Source organism: Vulpes lagopus, chromosome 7, assembly GCF_018345385.1.
Source record: "Vulpes lagopus strain Blue_001 chromosome 7, ASM1834538v1, whole genome shotgun sequence".
In the NCBI taxonomy this organism is placed as follows: domain Eukaryota; kingdom Metazoa; phylum Chordata; class Mammalia; order Carnivora; family Canidae; genus Vulpes; species Vulpes lagopus.
The window spans coordinates 11087500-11106683 of NC_054830.1; the positions used below are offsets into that span (position 1 = coordinate 11087500).

The 19184-nt window shown below is 58.3% G+C and overlaps 2 protein-coding genes across 2 annotated transcripts; one reads left to right on the forward strand and one right to left on the reverse strand.

Moving 5' to 3' along the window:
- The first annotated feature begins 424 nt into the window (after window positions 1–424).
- SYDE1 (synapse defective Rho GTPase homolog 1) lies at window positions 425–7318 on the forward strand. Its single transcript, XM_041763475.1, has 8 exons — window positions 425–617; window positions 2260–2601; window positions 2703–3347; window positions 3500–3714; window positions 4338–4464; window positions 4674–4834; window positions 5384–5609; window positions 5909–7318. Exons 1-8 carry the CDS (start codon window positions 530–532, stop codon window positions 6310–6312), a joined length of 2208 nt encoding a protein of 735 aa, XP_041619409.1. The 5' UTR covers window positions 425–529; the 3' UTR covers window positions 6313–7318.
- A 3-nt stretch (window positions 7319–7321) lies between these two features.
- Window positions 7322–16716, reverse strand: ILVBL (ilvB acetolactate synthase like). The gene is made up of 16 exons (XM_041763476.1): window positions 16342–16716; window positions 15900–16044; window positions 14529–14730; window positions 14279–14406; window positions 14066–14204; window positions 13864–13975; window positions 11434–11533; window positions 11201–11298; window positions 10948–11084; window positions 9843–9977; window positions 8742–8856; window positions 8473–8642; window positions 8326–8396; window positions 8173–8244; window positions 7888–7993; window positions 7322–7768 (listed from the first exon to the last, which is right to left on the reverse strand). The coding sequence occupies exons 2-16, from the start codon at window positions 16032–16034 to the stop codon at window positions 7590–7592; spliced, it is 1899 nt and encodes a 632-aa protein (XP_041619410.1). The 5' UTR covers window positions 16035–16044; window positions 16342–16716; the 3' UTR covers window positions 7322–7589.
- Between the last annotated feature and the right edge of the window lie 2468 nt (window positions 16717–19184).

The following is a 19184-nucleotide window of genomic DNA, read 5'->3' on the forward strand; positions in this document are numbered from 1 at the left end:
AGTAACTGGAATTGAGGGATGGGAACATGAGGAGGCAGCTGAGTGGCAACCAGGAAACTCAAGAAGAGGAGGTATCATGGACAGGAGTGATGCCAGGTCTTGCACCAGGCTGGACCAGTAGACGGGGAAAGGGGGTCGGGGGAGGAATACGTGCAGGATGCGCTTTAAAGGTAAATCCTAGAGAACTTGCTGTGTTCCTTCAGTAAAGAGGGTGGGTAAGACGGAAGACGAGGGCCCAGGACCGTGCCGGGATACGCACAGGTGGAGCGAGGAAGGCAGCCTAGCGCCCCCATCCCCTCCCCACGCGGCCCGGGCGACTACATCTCCCAGCATCGCTCGCTCAGGCCGCGGGAAGGGGAAAAAAAAAAAAAAAAAAAAAAAAAGTTTGGGCCAAGCATTCCCGGAATGCGCTTCCTGCTGGCGCGGAGCGGGGGGCGGGCGGGGAGGCCCGGGCGGGGCGGGGAGGGGAGGGCGGGGGGCGGTGCGGCCGGAGCCCGGGGCGCGCACTCGGCCCGGCCCGGGCCCCAGCATGGCCGAGCCGCTGCTCAGGAAAACCTTCTCCCGCCTGCGGGGCCGGGAGAAACTCCCCCGGAAAAAGTCGGACGCGAAGGAGCGCGGTGAGCCGGGGAGGCGGCCGAGGAGGGGGCGCCGAGCCCCGCCCCGCCCGGGAGGGGGTCCCGGAGCCCCAAGGCGGGACGGCTGGGGGGGGCGAGGGGGAGCCCCGCGGAGTCCCCTGCGGCCCCGGGCGGGGGGCCGAGAGCGGGCAGGGGTCCTGGCAGGAAGGGGCTGGGCGCGGGGCAGAGGGTCGCGGACCGTTATGTGCGCCTGGCCCGGGATGCCAGCGCTGCGGCTCCTGGCGAGGCCCGGGAGGGGGCCTCGCCCCGACAGGAAATGGGGCCGAGACCGAGCGCCTGGAGGGCGGAGGGGAGGAGCACTTGGGAAGCTGGTAAACGGGCCCAGGCCGGGGGACACCCCGCGCCCTTGGAGACCCGGGATGGCAGATGGGCAGCGAACTCCTGCAGCGGAGGGAGAGAGGCGGTGCATCAGTCACAGTGGTCACCCCCCAGCCCCCTTCCACCCATTAACCAGTGACTGCAGCTGCGCCCACCTTAGGCAGCCCTAGGAAACTGTCCCTTTAATACGGGCAGGGAAACTGAGGCACGGAGCAGTGCCCAAAGCCAATTAAGTGACTTAAACAGCTCTTTGGACTATACTACTAATAGGGACGCCCGAGACAGAGCCCAGGGCGTTGGAAATAAGAGTTGACCAGAGGAGGGAGTCCACCAGCGAGCAAGACGAGACCTTAAGGAACTGGGAGCAGCGTGGGTCAGAAAGTCCCGGAAAGGAAGGAGTTAAAGGAGGGAGGCCTGCCGACTCCACGCTCTGACCCCCCCCCCCCCCACCACCACCACCACCACCAAGCCCTTCCCAAAGATTCCCAAGGTTCCTCGAGCAGAGAGAAGGGACTGGGGTGCCCACGCACAAACACAGACAGGAAACAGCCCAGGATGTCAGAGACGGGAGGATGGAGCAAAGGGGAGGCCCCAAGGCGTTGACTGTGGGGATCTGGACTGGGCTGAGAGACCGGGCCCACTCCAGAATGGAGGCAGAGTCTGGAAGACAGGCGGGGGTGGGTGGGTAGGAGGTGGTGTGGGGTTAGTGCTGTAGCCAAGGGAGGACGCAGCCCTAGCTGTCGTGCCTGCTCCTGTCTTCCGTGCCTGCTCCTGTCTTCCGAAAGGAGCAAGCCAGGGTTCACTGCAGGCTTTGAGCTCGGCCATCACCCGGATCCCTAGGAAGCCGTCCCCACAATGAGCTCTCTGATGCCTCCCTGGAGGGGGGCATTGAATCCTCCTCCCCCCATTTAACGGGAGGGCACTGAGGCTCAAAGAAGGAAAGCAACTTGCCCAAAGCCGCCCAGGAGGAAGGGACTGGGCGGGGGCCGGGCTCCACCCACCCAGAGTTGGGAGGTAGAGCTGAGAATGCATGGCCCAGGTCTGGAGAAACCCCACTGGACCCCCGAAGCTGAAGAAGGGCAGAGGGACACTGTTTGGGACCCCAGCGACTAAGAGGGGGCTGGCTCTAAGCTGGCAACCAATGAGATTGCTGGCCTGTGCCCGCCCATTCCAAACAAACATGTGGAGTGAGTGCCAGCACTGTGTGCACCCCAGCCCTGGCCCCTGCAGGGAATGAGCTGAGGGCTGGGGCTGCCCTGGGGGTAGCAGGGGGGAGCTGCGTCTCACTCCCCTTGCTCTCTGCCAGGCCGTCCAGCCCAGCGCCCGGAGCCCAGTCCTCCAGAGCCAGAGCCCCAGGCCCCTGAAGGGTCCCAGGCTGGAGCAGAGGTGCCCCCGAGCCCTGAGACATCTCGGAGCCCAGCTCGGGGGGCCTACCTGCAGAGCCTGGAGCCCAGCAGCCGCCGATGGGTGCTGGGTGGGGCCAAGCCACCAGAAGAGGCTGCTTTGGGGCCCAGGGCACCTGGAAGCGGGGAGCCTGCGGGTGAGATTTGGTACAACCCTATCCCTGAGGAAGACTCCAGACCCCTGGCACCTGAGCCCCCAGGACCACAACCAGGCTCAGCTGAGCCAGAGGGCCCGGCCTCGCAAGGTGAGCATTAGCCACATACCTCCAGCCCCCCAAGATGCCCACCAGCTTCACCCCCACCCCAAGCCCAGGCTTCTGAACCCTGAGATCTGCTGTTCCCTCAGGCGCAGCCCCTGCCAGCCCCCCCACCAAAACCTCCCGCACGAAGTCCCCCGGCCCAGCCAGGCGTCTGTCCATGAAGATGAAGAAGCTGCCCGACCTTCGGCGCCGGCTGAGCCTGCGGGGCACCAGGGCTGGCAGAGAGCGTGAGAGGGCCGCCCCCGAGGGCTCCGTCATCAGCCGTTACCACCTGGACAGCAGTGTGGGGACCTCCGGACGGGCAGCAGGGGCTGGGGCCACGCGGGGCCCTCGGGCCGGTTACCTCAGTGATGGTGACTCACCAGAGCGCCCAGCAGGGCCCCCGTCGCCCACTGCCTTCCGGCCCTATGAGGTGGGCCCAACAGCCCGAGCACCCCCTGCCGCACTCTGGGGCCGCCTCAGCCTACACTTGTATGGGCTGGGGGGTCTGCGGCCGGCACCTGGGGCCACCCCAAGAGACCTCTGCTGCCTACTGCAGGTGGATGGGGTGGCCCGGGCCCGAACAGGGCCACTGCGGGGGGGACCAGACTTCCTGCGGCTGGACCACACCTTCCACCTAGAACTCGAGGCGGCCCGGCTGCTGCGGGCACTGGTGCTGGCGTGGGACCCGGGTGTGCGGAGGCACCGGCCCTGCGCCCAGGGCACTGTGCTCCTACCCACAGTCTTCCGAGGTAGGATACATGGCTGCAAGGGAGGGGCGGTTGGCACAGGATTCAGCTCCCCCTTTCCCCCAGAGTTTCCAGGTGGGGGTGTGATTTGGAGTAGGAGACCAGGGCATAGAAGCCTGTGGGGGCAGACTCCACAGATACCCTTGTATCTTCAGGGTGCCAGGCCCAGCAACTGGCCGTGCGTCTGGAGCCCCAGGGGCTGTTGTATGCCAAGCTGACGCTGTCAGAGCAGCAGGAAGCCCCAGGCACAGATGAGCCCCGAGTCTTTGGGCTGCCCCTGCCACTGCTGGTGGAACGGGAACAGCCCCCCGGCCAGGTGCCCCTCATCATCCAGAAGTGCGTTGGGCAGATTGAGCGCCGAGGGCTTCGGGTGAGCCCCCTGCCCCACCCCAGCTGGCCCTCAGACCTATACCCCAGGACACTCGGCACACAGAGCCCAGGCCTTCCCCACACATACATCCTGCCTGGGACACTCCTAAATCCAATCCCAGCTTAGACAAGCTGGAAGCTCCCCTAGACCATAGCACCCAACCCAGAATGCGTAGGTCATCCATCTGTTTAGTACTACCTGGTCCCAGACCTTCTGGAGCTCAGAGTCAGCTGGGAGAAAAGACATGATTTCAATAATTCACTGTGGCTGGGACAATAGTGAAGAAGCTGGGAGAGTTTAAAGCTGGACCTGACTTGCTGGTTGGAGTAGTCAGGAAAGGCTTCCCAGAGGAGGTGACAAGTGAGCTAAGGGGAGTCATTTCCTGAGTCAAAGGAGGGCGGTGCCAGGATGAATGATCCAAGTAGAGGGTTTACAGGGCCAGGTTGTTCAGGCAGCCAGGTGGGGGCCCCATACAGGTGTCAGCAGGAAGGCAGCTAGTCAAGCTACAGTCAGCCCCTACCCCTCAGTCCACTGCCACCCTGACCCAGACCTCCACCCCTCACCCCACCCAGCCCTGATCAGTTTGTAGCACTGGCAAGATCTCTCTCTGTCCCCACCTCCAGGTGGTGGGGCTGTACCGTCTGTGTGGCTCAGCAGCTGTGAAGAAAGAGCTCCGGGATGCCTTTGAGCGGGACAGTGCAGCTGTCTGCCTCTCTGAGGACCTGTATCCCGATATCAACGTCATCACTGGTCAGCATGCCCCTTCTGCCCCTACTGTCTCCCTATTCAACCTTCACCTCAAGGGAGTCCCTGTGGTCCCTCTGTGTCCGCCCCCTTCCTGTCTGGCCTTGCTTTCACTTTCCTATGCCTGTCCTCCTCTTCCCCCTCCCAGCCCCAGCTGACCCCTCCAGGCTCAGAAGCCAGGGTTGCCCTGACCAGAATGGGCCCTGTGTCCACAGGCATCCTCAAGGATTATCTTCGGGAGTTGCCCACCCCACTCATCACCCAGCCCCTCTATCAGGTGGTGCTGGAGGCCATGGCCCAAGGACCCCCAAGCAGGGCCCCCTCTAGCACTGAGGGCACCCGTGAGCTCCTCAACTGCCTGCCGGATGTGGAGAGGGTAAGTTGAGCTGGTGGGAGAGGGCAGGACTCAAGAGTGGGCTGATACCAGGAGAGTGCTGCACCCACCCCTGCGCTCACAGTGTGCATGAACGTGTGGCACTGTCACAACCCTAGAAAGTGGGTGCTATTAGTATCCCCACCTCATAGCTACGGAAACTGAGGCTCAGAGCAGTTAAGTGAGTCCCCCAAGCATGCACAGCCAGGATATCACAAAAATGCAGGCTCTGAATACAGGTCTGTCCACCTACCACAAGGAAGGTTCCTGGCTGTGGGATCCTGGAGAAGTCCTGACTGACCCTCTGTGCCTCAATACCCTCATCTGTAAAACGGGATTAATGCTAGCCCTGCCTAATACACAGAGGAGTGGGTCCTTCCAAATCCAAGCTCTCCCACACCAAAGCCAAATTGCTTTTGTCGTCAGTCTTCCCTCCATAATCCCGAAGCCCTAGCTCTGTCGTTTCCCCACTCTGGGCCACCTTGGTCTCCACTCGGGTGTGACAGGGGACCGGCTTCACTCGCCTCATGACTCCCAACCGTCTTCTCTCAGGCCACGCTGACGCTTCTCTTGGACCACCTGCGCCTGGTCTCCTCCTTCCACGCCCACAACCGCATGACCCCGCAGAACCTGGCCGTGTGCTTCGGGCCCGTGCTGCTGCCGGCGCGCCAGGCACCCTCCAGGCCCCGCATCCGCAGCTCTGGCCCGGGCCTCAGCAACGCAGTGGACTTCAAGCGCCACATCGAGGTGCTGCACTACCTGCTGCAGGCCTGGCCAGGTGAGCCCGCCCCCGGCCCGCGCCGCCAATCCAGGCCAGGCTGCCGCCGCGATGCTTTCTCGGCCGACCAATCGGAGCCCCGGACTAGACGGGCCACGCCCCCTGGCCCGAGTAATCCGGTACCCGGCAGCCTAAGCCAATCCCTGCTTGACGCGGTCGGACGCCGGCCTCGGGGCCCGCCCATCAGAGGTCGGCTCGGCCAGTGAAGCCCCATCCCCCGATCCGATGGCAGGTCGCCGGGCCAATCCGGGGCCCGGTTAGCGCGGCAGCCAATCACGAGCCCCGCTCTTCCCCCGCAGATCCCCGCAGGCCCCCGGAGCCTCCAGACCTCGCGCCGTACCTGCGGCCCAAGCGGCAGCCCCCGCTGCACCTGCCGCTCGCCGGCCCCGAAGTGGTGGCGCGGCCCCGCGGCCGTGGCGGCCCCGAGAGCCCCCCAAGTAACCGCTATGCGGGCGACTGGAGCGTCTGCGGACGGGACTTCCTGCCGTGCGGGCGGGACTTTCTGTCCGGGCCGGACTACGACCACGTGACGGGCAGCTACAGCGAGGACGAGGACGAGGAGGCGGGCGAGCCGGCGGGCGCCGCGGACTTCGACGACGACTTCGAGGCGCCCTTCAACCCGCACCTGAACCTCAAAGACTTCGACGCCCTCATCCTGGACCTGGAGCGAGAGCTCTCCAAGCAGATCAACGTGTGCCTCTGAGCCGGGCAGGGAGGGGTGGGACCCCGGTCACGGGCCGGGTGCCCCAGTGACGGAGGGGACCGGACCGGTCGCCCGGGCCGCGGTCCCGGTTGCTGGGGAGTTGCCTAGTGTCCAGCCAGCCGGTTGCTGAGAATCATTCCTCGTTTCCAGTGCTCAGTGGTGAGACACTGGTTGCGAAGGCTGGGGACTGGGGACTTCGGGACCAGATTTTGGGGGCATCTTTTCTAAGTAACCAAGGGCCTCTCCCCTTGCTGCCAAAAAGCACTTCTCCCGCTTGCTGGGCTGGCCTCTCTCGCCCCCCACCCTTTTGCCAGGGAAACACCAGTTACTGTGAGCATCACCCCGGGATGGTGAGACACCCTCCCCCTCCCCCCCCCCCCCCCCCCCCCCCAGTTCTCTTGCTGCTGCCAACCAAATCAGTATTAGCTTTAAGCACCGCACTCTGCTTCTCCCTCCCCTGGAGGGTCCAAGGACTATCATGAGGTGCAACTTGGGGCAGGGTGGGGGAAAGCCCCTACCCCGGGCTCCCGCTGGATAAGAGCAGCCCAGGGCCTTTAGAAAAATAGCTGGTTTCCCCACCCTCTCTTCCAGGGAAAACCCCATGATTGCCTCAAACCAGGAAATGGAGATAGCAGAGTCTGGCCCTTCCCTTACCCAGTTCTTCCTCCACATCCCTGAGAAAACAGCACTTACAAGACCTCCCTTTTGGAGGGGCCCCACCTGAAATGTCAGGCTAGGGGCACTTTGGTACGGAACATATTTATTGCCTCCATGCGTGTGTGTCTGTGTGTGAGGACTAGTGTGCATGGACACGTCTGGAGCAGGTGTATGGGGCTCTTTCAGGGGCCTCTGAGGGGGAAAGAGTTTGCAGCGGCCAGGCACTCTGAAATCCGCAGGAATGGAGCCTCAGGGGGCCCCAGAGTTCCAGTGGGAGAGTAGGGTCCCCTCCTGTCTCCCCCCTTTCCCTCACTTCCATTTTTGTGGACAATAAATCAATATGCACAAGTTCTGGAGTGTTCGGGCCCCCATGGACCAGAGATGGTTTATTCAGTATGGATGAGAAGAAGGGAGAGAGGGCAGTTGTGCCCCCAGAGAAAGAGGCCCAGGAGCTTTCCAGTGAGCCTCACTGAGCTCTGACCCCTCCATCCCCACCCCATCTTCAGGGAGGGTTCTAGAATCACTGGACCTGATAGGCCAGGTCGAAGGCAGGCAAGGACTCTAACCCAGCCAGGCACAGTCCAAGGATGGGGAAGCCAAGCGTACTGACCCAGGAGGCCCTACACAGCGATGGAGCCATCTCGGAAGTCTGTCCTCCCAATGAGGATGTTGACCACAACTGGGTGGCCGTCTCGGCACTGCTGTTGAGCATCACGAAGCACCTCAACCACCTGATCTTCTTTCTCCCGTGAGAGCAGCAAGCCCTGGGCCCCAAGTCCCATGGCTGCCTTGTGATAATCTAAAAGGGGAAGTCAAGTCAGATGGTGGCAGGGACCCAGGCCACCATGCATTCAGTCCAGGAGAGGATCACATGAAACAGCATCCCCCCCACCCCTCCACTCCACCCAGGCCTCTCACCAGTGTAAGCCAGGCCACAGGCCACATTGCTGCCCAAACAGGGCACTTGCTCCCGAGAAATCTGTGTCCAGCCAGCATCATTCCCTATCAAGGCAATCACTGGGATCTGCAGGGAGAGGATGAGGCCAGACCACAGCCTTCAGTATTAAGGCTTGGCCAGCCAGAGGACAAAGACAGGGACAGGACCTTTGCTAGACAGCAGTCGCCCCCCCCCCAGCCCTACCCACTCCTGATGACTTCTCCAGAACCCCAAGCTCTGAGCATCCCTTGGGGCAGCCTGGTCACCTTGTGCCTGATGAAAGTGTCAAATTCAATGAGGCTATAGCCAAAGGCTCCATCTCCAAACAGGCACCACACCTGAGCAGGGAACAATGCTGATTGAGTGCTCACTGCCCAGAAAACAGCTCACTGCCCCCTGCCTCCAGCACCCTCACTCACCTCAGCATCTGGCCGGCACAGTTTGGCCCCAAGTGCAAATCCTGCACCAACCCCCAGAGTCCCAAAGGCCCCTAGGGAAACCAAGAGTAGGTGGGATTAATGGGGCCCCGACAATGCAAGCCATCCCAGGCAGAGGCGTCTCCTTACCAGGGTCAAGCCAGCGCAGGGGGCCACGAGACTGCACCAGGTGGGCGGCAGTGCCCACAAAGTCCCCACCGTCGACCACCAGAATCGAGTTGTCAGGCAGAGTTTCCTCCACCAGCTGCAGTACCCGCACTGGGTTCAGGTGCTGGGCTACTGGTGTCAACGCCTTCTCCCTGCCACAGAGCAATGTGTGTCAGTGCGCCCGGCAGTGGAGCCTGCCAGGAGCCCTCAGTTGCACCCCCAGCCCCATGTCCGCTCCACCTGGCCCCCACCGAAAGGCCTGCTCCTTCTGCCGGTCAGCTTCCCGAAGCTCCTCTGCCCAGTCTGAGGCCCACGTCTGGCCCTTGAGGCCTTCCACCAGCTTCACCACAAAGGAGCCCACGTCTCCTATAGAAGGAAGAGGATACAGCTGCAGGGAAGTGGCCTCCTGCCCTTCCAGCACCAGAGGCCCAGCGACAGCAGGAATCCAATGGCAACATCCCAGCAGGAGACAAGGAGGCAGGCCGGGGATGTTCCTAGGGCAGTTTCCAGAGTCTGCCAGAACCAGGTTAGGGCAGCCAAGGTAAGGCAGAGAGCAAGGCCAGAGAAAGGAAGGTTTAGGAAACACAAAATAGGTTAAAAATGAGCAGCCTTGTCACCTATCTCCTCCTCACATCCTAGATCACACAGTGCTGGCAATCCTGCCTCTAAAACACATCCCTCCAAACACCTCCATCAGCCAAGCATGTCTCTCCAATCCAGGCATGCAGAGTGCTTGGAAAGTGACCGAGAAATGGGCCAGTGATGCACTTTACATCTCCGTCTTGGAAATGATCCCATGGACGCTCAAAGAAGCTGAGTTTGTCATGCCCGTCCATCCCCACTCCAGGCCTTGTCCTTTCTGCTCCGGCCCGGTTGAATGGGCCCCTGGCCTCTGCCTACCAGCTGCTACAGTGGGCCTTCCCAGGCACAAATGCAGCAGTGCCACTTCTCTGCTTGACACAAGAGGTCCACGTAGCATAGTCAATGTGCTTGGACCAACGGGCAAAGCAGAGCACAAAGAAGCCATGGGAGCAGACTGAACAGGGATAGTCTGCCGAGACAACAGAGGCAGCTCTCTGTCCTCTAGGCAGCTGGCAGCATGGGAGGGTTTGTGGCCAGGAGCACGATCACATGCACACTCCCAGGCCTTCCCCCTTATGCAGACCCCACCATTTGTTCATCCAGATGCACCCATCAGTCTGAGAGCCAAATGTACGTCTCTGCTGACTGGGTGCCCAGCAGGGCAGGGTCCCAGCCATGCTCACCAGCACCCGGCACAAGCCAGCTGCAGCAGAAGTCAGGAGAAGGACCGGGAAGAACATATATGTGTTGGGGGGATACTGGGAGCTCACCCTGGACGGCTTCCTGGGGCTTCCAGAACATGTCTGAGTTAAGCAACATCTCTTTCCGGTTACGATTGACAATGATGATCTTGCTGCTGCGGCTAAGGACACGACCGTAAGACAGGCGGAAGTCACACACGGCTCCTAGAGTGGGGAACATGGTCTCAATGGCTGGAGGGCCAGTGTCCCACTACCTTACTTAATCCACCCCAGCAGACTAAATGCACAAGGGTCCCTCTTCTTCCTTTCTCCCCGTACTAGTACCACATGCACTGACTTCACAGCTCCCCACCCCTCAAATCTGGGCTGGCCTCTGGAACATGCTCCGGCCAACAGAGTGTGACAGAAGAAGGCAGGCGTCCCTGAGACCAGGCTTCAAGAATTGTGGCTTCCACGGTCTCTCTTAAAAAAACCGTGCTCTCCCATCTCTGCATGTTTCTCATCCTCCATGAAGTAAACAAGCCCAGGCTGGCCTGCTGGATGATGAGAAAGCTGAAGGAAGAGGTAAGGAAGAGTGAAAGAATTCAATTATCCCTGCGGAGGCCATGTCAACCCCGCCTGCAGTCAGCCCAGGCCAAGTATATGCGCCAACCCTGCCTGGATCAGCCCAGATGCCTGCTTGCCTCTCCCACTATAGACTCATGAATGAGTCCCATCAAAACCAGAACAACTGCTACCTAACCTCTAGTTAGGTGGACGTTGAGAAATAATGAGTTTATTTTAACTCACTCAGTTTAGGAATGGTTATTACACAACAGCAAACTGATACAACTATGGTATGTTAGGCAGGATTCCAAATACTTTACATGAGAACATGTATTCCATATGTATATATGCTATATAAATCCTATATAACATACACAAATGCAAATGCTGAACACAAATACTACAGGTGCCCACTATCTCTGCATTTTCCTTAGTGCGAGGCTGAGTCCCACAACACAACTGCAACTTTGCAAGAGTTTAGCTGAATGTCAAGTACATGGCTGTCCAAACCCTTGGAAGGGGCCCAAGATAAAGGATGGGTGATTATGAGGGGTGCCAGTAAGTACCTGACTAGGAGGGGCAGGGTCACAGAATAGTGCCTGGAGGGAGGAAAGAGGCTGAGGCCCACCTGCCAGGAGCACAACATCTGCTTTCTTCAGGGCGGCGCTCCGGTTCTGGCGGATGTGGAGGGGGTGGTTGCGGCCCAGCAGTCCTCGTGCCATCCCTCCCAAGAAACAGGGGATGCCAAGAGTCTCCACAGCAGCCCTAGGATTCCAGGCAGAACAGAGGAGAGTGTAGTCAAGGAGTGCCCCCACCCCACAAGGCATCAGGGAAGCAGGGACCAGGTATAGGAGAGTAAGGTCAGGGCTGAGGCTTCTCACCGAAGTCTGTCAGCAGGTGTCGGGGGCAGCAGAGCCTGGCTCCCCAGCACAATAAGGGGCCTTTTGGCTCGGCTCAAGATTTCCATACAGCGCTGAACCTGGGATGAGAGATGGGGCTCAAAGAGCCAACCGTGTGAGTCACCATCAGCTCCCAAGATCATGGCCCCAAAACTGACTCAGAGAAGCCATTCTGCCAGGTGGGGGTCCTCAGCCAGGGAAGGGAGGCGATTCACCTGCTGGGGGGATGCCTGGGGAATGTCCAGAGGCAAAGGCCCCTCAGGCTGAGGCTCCCAGGCTCCTGCAAAGAGGTTGGCCAGGTGATTCTCTAAGTACCTGCAAAGGTGAGAGGAAGAGGTAGTTACCAAGATCAATGACCAGGGCTCCAAGAGCTGGAGGAGGCCGGGTCTAGGAGAGAAGAAGGTGGCACCGGAGTGGACAAGCAACACCCCAGGAGAAACACACCTCAGTGACCAAGTCTCCAGCAGCCTGTTTCCCTCAGAAGCTTCTGGTGACCACCCAACCTGACACAGACCCTCAGGAACAAGTGACACAGGCATGGATGCCAGGATCGGGGCCACTGCTACGGGGGCAGCCACACGCAACTCCACCACTTCCTAGCTGTGTGATGGGCAAGTAACTTAACCTTCCTGAGGTTCCTCCTCTGTAAAATGGAAAAGGGAATCTCCCAAGGTTCACTGTCTATCCATTCAGAATATAAAGCACTGTGCAAAACACACAATCCCCTGGGGACTAACATCCCCAGTACTCAAGCCGCTTTCTCTGGCTTCTGACACACCTCCTTCAGTCTCCTTACCCATCGGGCCTAGGGCCCTGACTTTCCACATAGGCCTGCGCAGGACCTGGAGACACAGAGATACATCCTGCCCAGCTCAGCCCTCAAGGAACACCCACCCCAGCCCAAAACAAGACACATGAGTGGTGGCAGAAGGCAGCCAGAGCCTGAAGCTTCTGTTTCTCTTTTAAAGAGGAACCAAGACTATAGAGAATGAGAAGAGACCACAGAAGGAACCAAGGTAAAAAGAAAAGGCAGAGGAAGTGCCGGAGGCTGGGTAGGGGCAGCCCAAAAAAGAAGAGAAGGGAGGGGGCATAAAAGAGACTGCCGTCATGGCCACAGAATTAAAACTGCTTAAAAACTCAGCCTGCCTGACACGGTCACCAGCCATTTCTTGTGTGTTCAGGACCTGAGTTCCCCTCTGTAATTGTGGTTCCCTAAGCACATGCTGGAGAAAGGATGGGAGACACCTTGACTCACACTTGACAGGGATACTGGACTTCAACCCTAATCTTATTTAAGATAATAAGTTAATCATTCACTTCCGCGTTTTACGCGATCAAAATGACCTCCTTTTATTCTTCACGGAATCTTAGTCTAGAGGGGAAAACAGCCAATGCTCCTCCATTTTTAGATAAGGAAGCTGAAGTCAAGAAAAGTTAAATCATGACGCGGTGTACATAAGCGTGCACAGCACCCTATGTTAGCTGTATCTCAATTAAACCATGGCAGGGGTGGCAGTAGGCTCACCACTGGCTCAAGGTTAACGCACCTAACCTAGCTAGTGGCAGTCCTGGGATTTAGACCCGTCTCTTTGGACTTTTATTTCCTTCATTACAGACAGCACAGAGCTCTGTGGATAAAGCACTGAGGGCCCCTCCAGGCTGAATCCTCAGCATTAAAAAGCTGGAGGACTTCATGCCCGTCATTTGGCACCCCCCTGGGTCCCAGTTACCCATCTATGAAATGCACATAATACCTTGCCATTTTAACACAGGATGGATTGTTCTAAGAGACATGTGAAAAAAACCACTACTCCATGAAGACACTGTCTTTCAAGCAGGCAGGGGCCTGACTGTCTTGTTCACACCTGTCCTGGTACCTAGAGCAGCACTCACTGGTGGAAGAGGAACAGAAGGTGGAAGGGCAAGCACAGGCAAAGAGCAGGGACAGAGAGGAAGGAGAAGGAAAATCGATTGTCCTTCTGTGCTGTTTCAACCAGGCCCATCTCCGTGGTGACCAAAAACACCCCTTTCACATACCTCTGCCTGGACACTCTTTCTCTCAACTGAAAGAAGACTTCCTCAAGCTTGTAGCTCTTCCAGGAAAACCTTGTCCCCTACCTTGGCCTGAGGTCCAAGCGCCCCCATGTGATCCACCCATGTCTCCGCATCCCACAGCCACCACCTGGATCCAACCACCAGTGCCTCTCATGCCAAGGCCCACCACACCTCCTCCTGGCTTCCCAGCTTCCACTCAACGCTACAGTCCATTCTCCAGCAGCAGTTAGACAGAACGCCCTGAATCAGGGCATCGCACGCCTCTGTTAAGGCCCTGCAATGCTTCTCAATGGATCTTGAATTTTTAAAAAACCCAGGTCCTCCCAATAGCCCCTGCTCACTGCTCTGAGCTCAGTCCCTGCCCCTTTGCTCACCTGCTGCTGCCACATAGGCTACCTTGCTTTCCCAATCCACCAAGTTTGTTCCCGCCTCAGGACCTTCGCATATGCTAATCCTTCTATATAGAATGCTCTTCCCTTGGCTGCCCTCCCCCAACTCAATTGATATGCAAGCTGATGAAGGACTCAAAGGAGGGACGGATATTGGCAGGAAGTTACAAAAAAGGGCATGATGGGAGTGGGGCTACTCACCAAGAGACCACTCGACCCATGAGGCCCTTGGGCGGCTTGGTTGGCACCATCTCCTTCTGGACCATGAAGTAGGGGTACAGCACATCGATGGGCAGCTCCACAAACACTGGGCCTGAAGAGGGGCAGGGAGGCTACTGAGCCGGCCATGCCTCTCTAGGCCCAGGCCAAAGGGCCTGACCACTGCCCAGCACCCCTCACCTACCTGGGGTGCCTGACTGGGCAGCAGCCATTGCAAGCCTCAGAGTGGGCACAATGTCCCGCACCCTCCGCACAGAAGCACAAAACTTGCACAGTGGTCTAAACAGGGACATCTGATCAATGGCCTGGAGTGCACCCCGGTTCTGGTGGAAACAGAGGAGTCCAGAGAGTTAACACACTGAGCCCTCTGAGGCTCCCAGGGACCCCCGCTACCCACCTGCAGCAGCGTGCTGGCGGCCCCACCCAGAAGCAGGACCGGGGACTGAGCTATCTGGGCGTTCTTCACTGCAGTCACTGTGTTGGTGAGACCAGGGCCTGCTGTCACTGCTGCTACGCCCACCGTCCCTAAAACACAGAATCCATCACAGCCGTGCTCACCCTCCTGGCCACATCTGAAAAAACTCTGCCCCTCAAACACCTCCTATCCCATTCTCCCCAGCCCTCAGCCCTCTCTGCTCTGCCCTCACCGGTCAGGCGGGCCACAGCATCGGCGGCAAAGACGGCTGTGACTTCATGGCGGGTGTCCACCACACGGATGCCTATCTTCTCACAGGCCACCAACAGCGGGGAAATGTGCCCACCAACCAGTGTGAAGAGAAACCGCACACCATGGGCCCTTAGGACAGCTGCCACATTCTCCCCACCATGCTGGATGCTTGCCTTGTCCACCTGCACCCACAGGGAAGAGCAAGATTATCAAGCACCAGGGCAGGTAGGGAGAGGGCAATCTTGCTCCCCCAAGGAAGGAGGACAGGACAGAGTCAGTAAGAGGAACTTTGATCTTGGTTAGGCATCTATCATACTATAGGCCAGGCCCAGAGCAGGACATGTCATCCTATCAGATCCTCTGGAGATTATATCATTTTGCAGCTAGGAAGACCAAGACTTGCCCAAGCAATAGTCCAAGTCGCATAGAACCAATGCTCTCAAGCACCCCCTTGTTACACTGCCTGTCTCAGGGGCGGTGGGGCAATCAGGGAGAGGAGAGGGAAAGTGGATCCAGAGAACCCTAAGTAGTTTGACCAGGGGCCATCTGGCAAGATACCAGAACTGCCTCCCCTCCAGGGCCTGGCACCCTGACTGTGGATTCTAGCCTGCTAGACTTCCTCCCACTCACTAGGCAGGCAGGCCAGCTACCAAGCACCTGGCACGAGAGCAGCCTGCTGGCACAGATCATGCTGAGGCTTCCCAGACCCGGCCATCTCACAGCCCTGCACACTAGAGGCCTCTGCCTTAAACCTCCACAAATCCTCAAGATTAGTAGTAGCCTTGCTCCCATTGCTCCTGGTGAAGACAAGAGGAACTGAGGAGGGAGTCGGGGGGCAGGGGTAGATTCCTGAGGGAGGAGCCAAGCAGTGCAGAATGAGGTCTGTCAACTCTTTCCAAAAACCATCACCTATGGCAAGTTACCTCCAAGCTCTCTCGGGAAATGAAGAGAGAAACAAAAGCAACTACTCAGGGAGGTGCTGAGAGGTACTTGACAACTATCACAGGCCCCCTCCAGGGCCTGCCTTCAGCCCACTGTGACCACACCACATTTAGGGAGCAGTGCTGTGTGAAAAGGGCTCCCGGCCGCTGGGGAAGGAGTGGGAAGGGCGATGAGCGCCGGGCCAGCGACTTGCGGTTATCTCTTTCTAGAGGCAAAGTCCAGGAGGGCCTTGCCTGCAGCCTGGCAAACAGGGGACAGGGAGGTGGATAGAATTTCCCGACCGAGCCCCCTACATTAAGGAGTCGGGCCTCACTTGCTCCGCCTGCAAAATATGTGAGTTAGAGGGAGGGCCGGGAGCTCGTTCTTTCTTTGGCTGCCCCCAGCCCGCCGCTGATCTGTGCCCCCGCACCTTGTGCACCAACTGATAGAAGAGCCCCAGCCAGTGCGCGGCGCCCAGCAGGGCGGCCACCAGCGTCCCGCAGGCCAAGAGCAGGAAGGAGGGGAAGAAGCTCCGGGCAGGCGCGGCTGCCGCAAGGGTCTCCATGAGGCGGCACCTGAAAGAGAAAGGACAGCGCCAGCGAGCAGCTGGACGTAGATATCTTTTCCGGAAGGAGGTAACCCCTCCCGCACGGATGCCGGGCCACGCCTCTCCGTCCCACTTTCCGCGCAGCCAAGCCCCTTACGCCTCACGAGGCCACGCCCCCTCGAGGACAGGCCACGCCCCCGGGGCCAGGCCACACCTCCTGCGGCGCCAGCCCCTCCCCCTCCGTTACATCACCCCCGCCACTGAAACTAGCCCGCCGCAGGCTGAGTGCGGCCTCAACAGCCTCCAGATAGCGTTTCACACTTACCTGCTTCTCAAGGGTTGGCGGGAAGCCCCGCCTCTGTCACACCTGGATCCGAATCTCAGCCCCAATGGTGAGCCCACCCACCCCGCGTGTACGTCACCCAGAAGGCCCAGGCCACGCCCCCAAGGTAGCGTGCGTGCCCCTCTCCTAAAGCCAGACCTCCGCGCGCTGCGAGCGCCCGAGCTCGACCCCACACCGCGGGCTGCGCGGGTCGAGGTCAGATCGCATCAGAAGGCGTCTCCGCCCTCGGGGCACTTTGGCCTTCACGTTCGGGAAATGGCGCTGACTCGAGGCATTCGGCGCCCTTCGTGTCACATGACCCGGGCGCGCGGCGCGGCTGGGCCCGGAGCCGGCCGTGGCGCTTTCACTAGGAGCCGCTGCGCCCTTTGGTCCGGCCCGACGCGCGTGCGCAGAGCCGTAACCGGACTCCGGGACGAGCGCCAGCGCCCTATGCCTGCGGGCCGCCTCGCACAGGCCCCGCCCCCACCTCTCATTGGCTCGCCCCGCAAGGTATCGCTTTTCTTGATGGGACGCCACGCCCCTCGGCGTTCTGCGGGAGCCCAGCCGCTCCGCAGCCGGCTTTCCGCGGCCTTCCACTGGCCTCCTGTTCCAGCCTGTGGTTCCGGGCCTTCCGAGCCCGCCCGCTTTCACACCAGCCGTGCCGAACGCCCCTGAGCGTCCGCGGACGTGCATGCCGCCGGCCGCTCCCCGGAACCCACCCTCCGGGACCCCGTCCCCGGCAAGCCCCGCCCCTCGCCCTCCCGAGGCCCCGCCTCCAGCCCCGCCCCCGCGCTCGTAGACCCGCCTCTGCCGTTGGCCCCGCCTTCTTTGCCGACCCTTGGGGTTTCTCTATTCCGAGTGCGCAGGTGTGGACGTGCAGAAGCCGGAGGGCTCTGGGTCCAGCCGTCCGGCCTCTGGAAAATGATCTCCCCATCAGCGAAGGGGAAGTAATTTTGGAACTGAGCACCTTGCTACCTGACCAAACGAATCGTGCCATTTTACCAGTGGCTCCCATCCTTTGTGGACTTCTGGGATCTCCCTCTGAGGATTCCCCCCGGTTGGTAATTTTATCTTCTGTTGAATCATTTTACTTTTCAGCTCACCCATTTAAGAGAACAAAAGAAAACTCCATTTGCCCTACATTTTCCACCTATTACTGTACGTTTGCACCTCTTTTTAGCAAAATTCCTCCAATGAGTTATCTGTTTGCTGTCTCCGTGAGCCCCCGGCTATTCCCTCTTGAACCCACTCCATATAGACTCTTCCCGGCCACCCTATGAGAGCTGTTCAGGAGTATGCCAACAGTCTCCAAACATGTCCCTCTCCTTTCTGTCTCTCATCTAACAGCTCAACCCGACTCTCCTTGCCTATAATTAACAGGATAAAATGCAAACTTCCTAGAAAGGCCTTCTAGGTCCAATTAAATTCCCAAAGCCAATAACGAAGTAGTGATCATTACTTTTCATTAAGCAGTTATTACATGGGAGGGGTTGTTCCCTACCCTCTTCACATTAACACATTTAATGCTTACAACAGGCCCTGTAAGGTAGTTTATATTATTAATATCCTCATATATAGATGAGGAAACCTAAGCACAGAGAGATTAAGGTACTTGCTCAAAGTCACACAACTTGTAAGTGAAAGAGGCACCATGTGAACTCAAGCAATGCTGCCCCCAGACCAGGCATACCTCAAGAACAGGTACTGTGCGTCAACCACATGGCTTCCCCATGCCTGTCACAGGGTGTAATATTTGGGTCCCACCCAGACACCCTTACACTTAACACTGGATTTTATTCTAAGTGAGCTGGAAAGCAAAGAAGATTTTGAACAGCCTACATCACACAAAACCTGTACACAGTTATTCATAGGGGCTTTATTTGTAATAGCCAAAAACTGGAAAAACCAATGTCCCTTGTGAAAATCAGCAAAAGGAAATCTCATTTAAATGGGAGTTGGGAGGCTAGGAGGGGAGCTTACATGCCCTACATTCATCATCAACTGCAGACCTTGCAAGTGTTGAGAATGGATACTATTGGTACTGCTCTGGCAGGAGGAAGAAAGGTTTTCCTCCTCCCCCAGCAACAGCCAAGCTAATGAGAAACTGTGACAGTTCATCAAATGAAAAGCTACTATTCTTAGAACTCTGTTTACTCCAATGAACTTTCCATTCATAACAACTCCTCCTAAACCTCCCTTTTCCTCTATAAAAAAAACATACTTTGCCTTTGTTCTCCAGATTTGCCTGTAGTTTTGCTGTAGCTTGAATATCCTGCATTGTAATTTTCTGCTATTTCTGAATAAGACCATTTTTGTTGCTAAATAACTGATCGTTTTTTTTTTTTAAGATTTATTTATTCATTCAGAGAGAGCGCGAGAGAGAGGCAGAGACACAGGCAGAGGGAGAAGCAGGCTCCACGCAGGACGCCGACATGGGACTCGAACCCGGGTCTCCAGGATCACAACCCCGGCTGCAGGCAGCGCTAAACCGCTGCGCCACCAGGGCTGCCCTTGATGGTTTTATCTTTAAGGTTAATGCCCTCGATAGGTGAATGGCTAAACAAACTGTGGTCCATCCCTATCATGGAACACTACTCAGCAATAGAAGGACAAGCCGGAGATCCCTGGGTGGCTCAGTGGTTTAGCGCCTGCCTTTGGCCCAGGGCCCGATCCTGGAGTCCTGGGATCGAGTCCCGCGTCGGGCTCCCAGCATGGAGCCTGCTTCTCCCTCCTCCTGTGTCTCTGCTTCTCTCTCTCTCTATGTCTATCATAAATAAATAAATAAATAAATAAATAAATCTTTTTTAAAAGTTGAAGGACAAACAATTGAAATGCACAACAGCTTA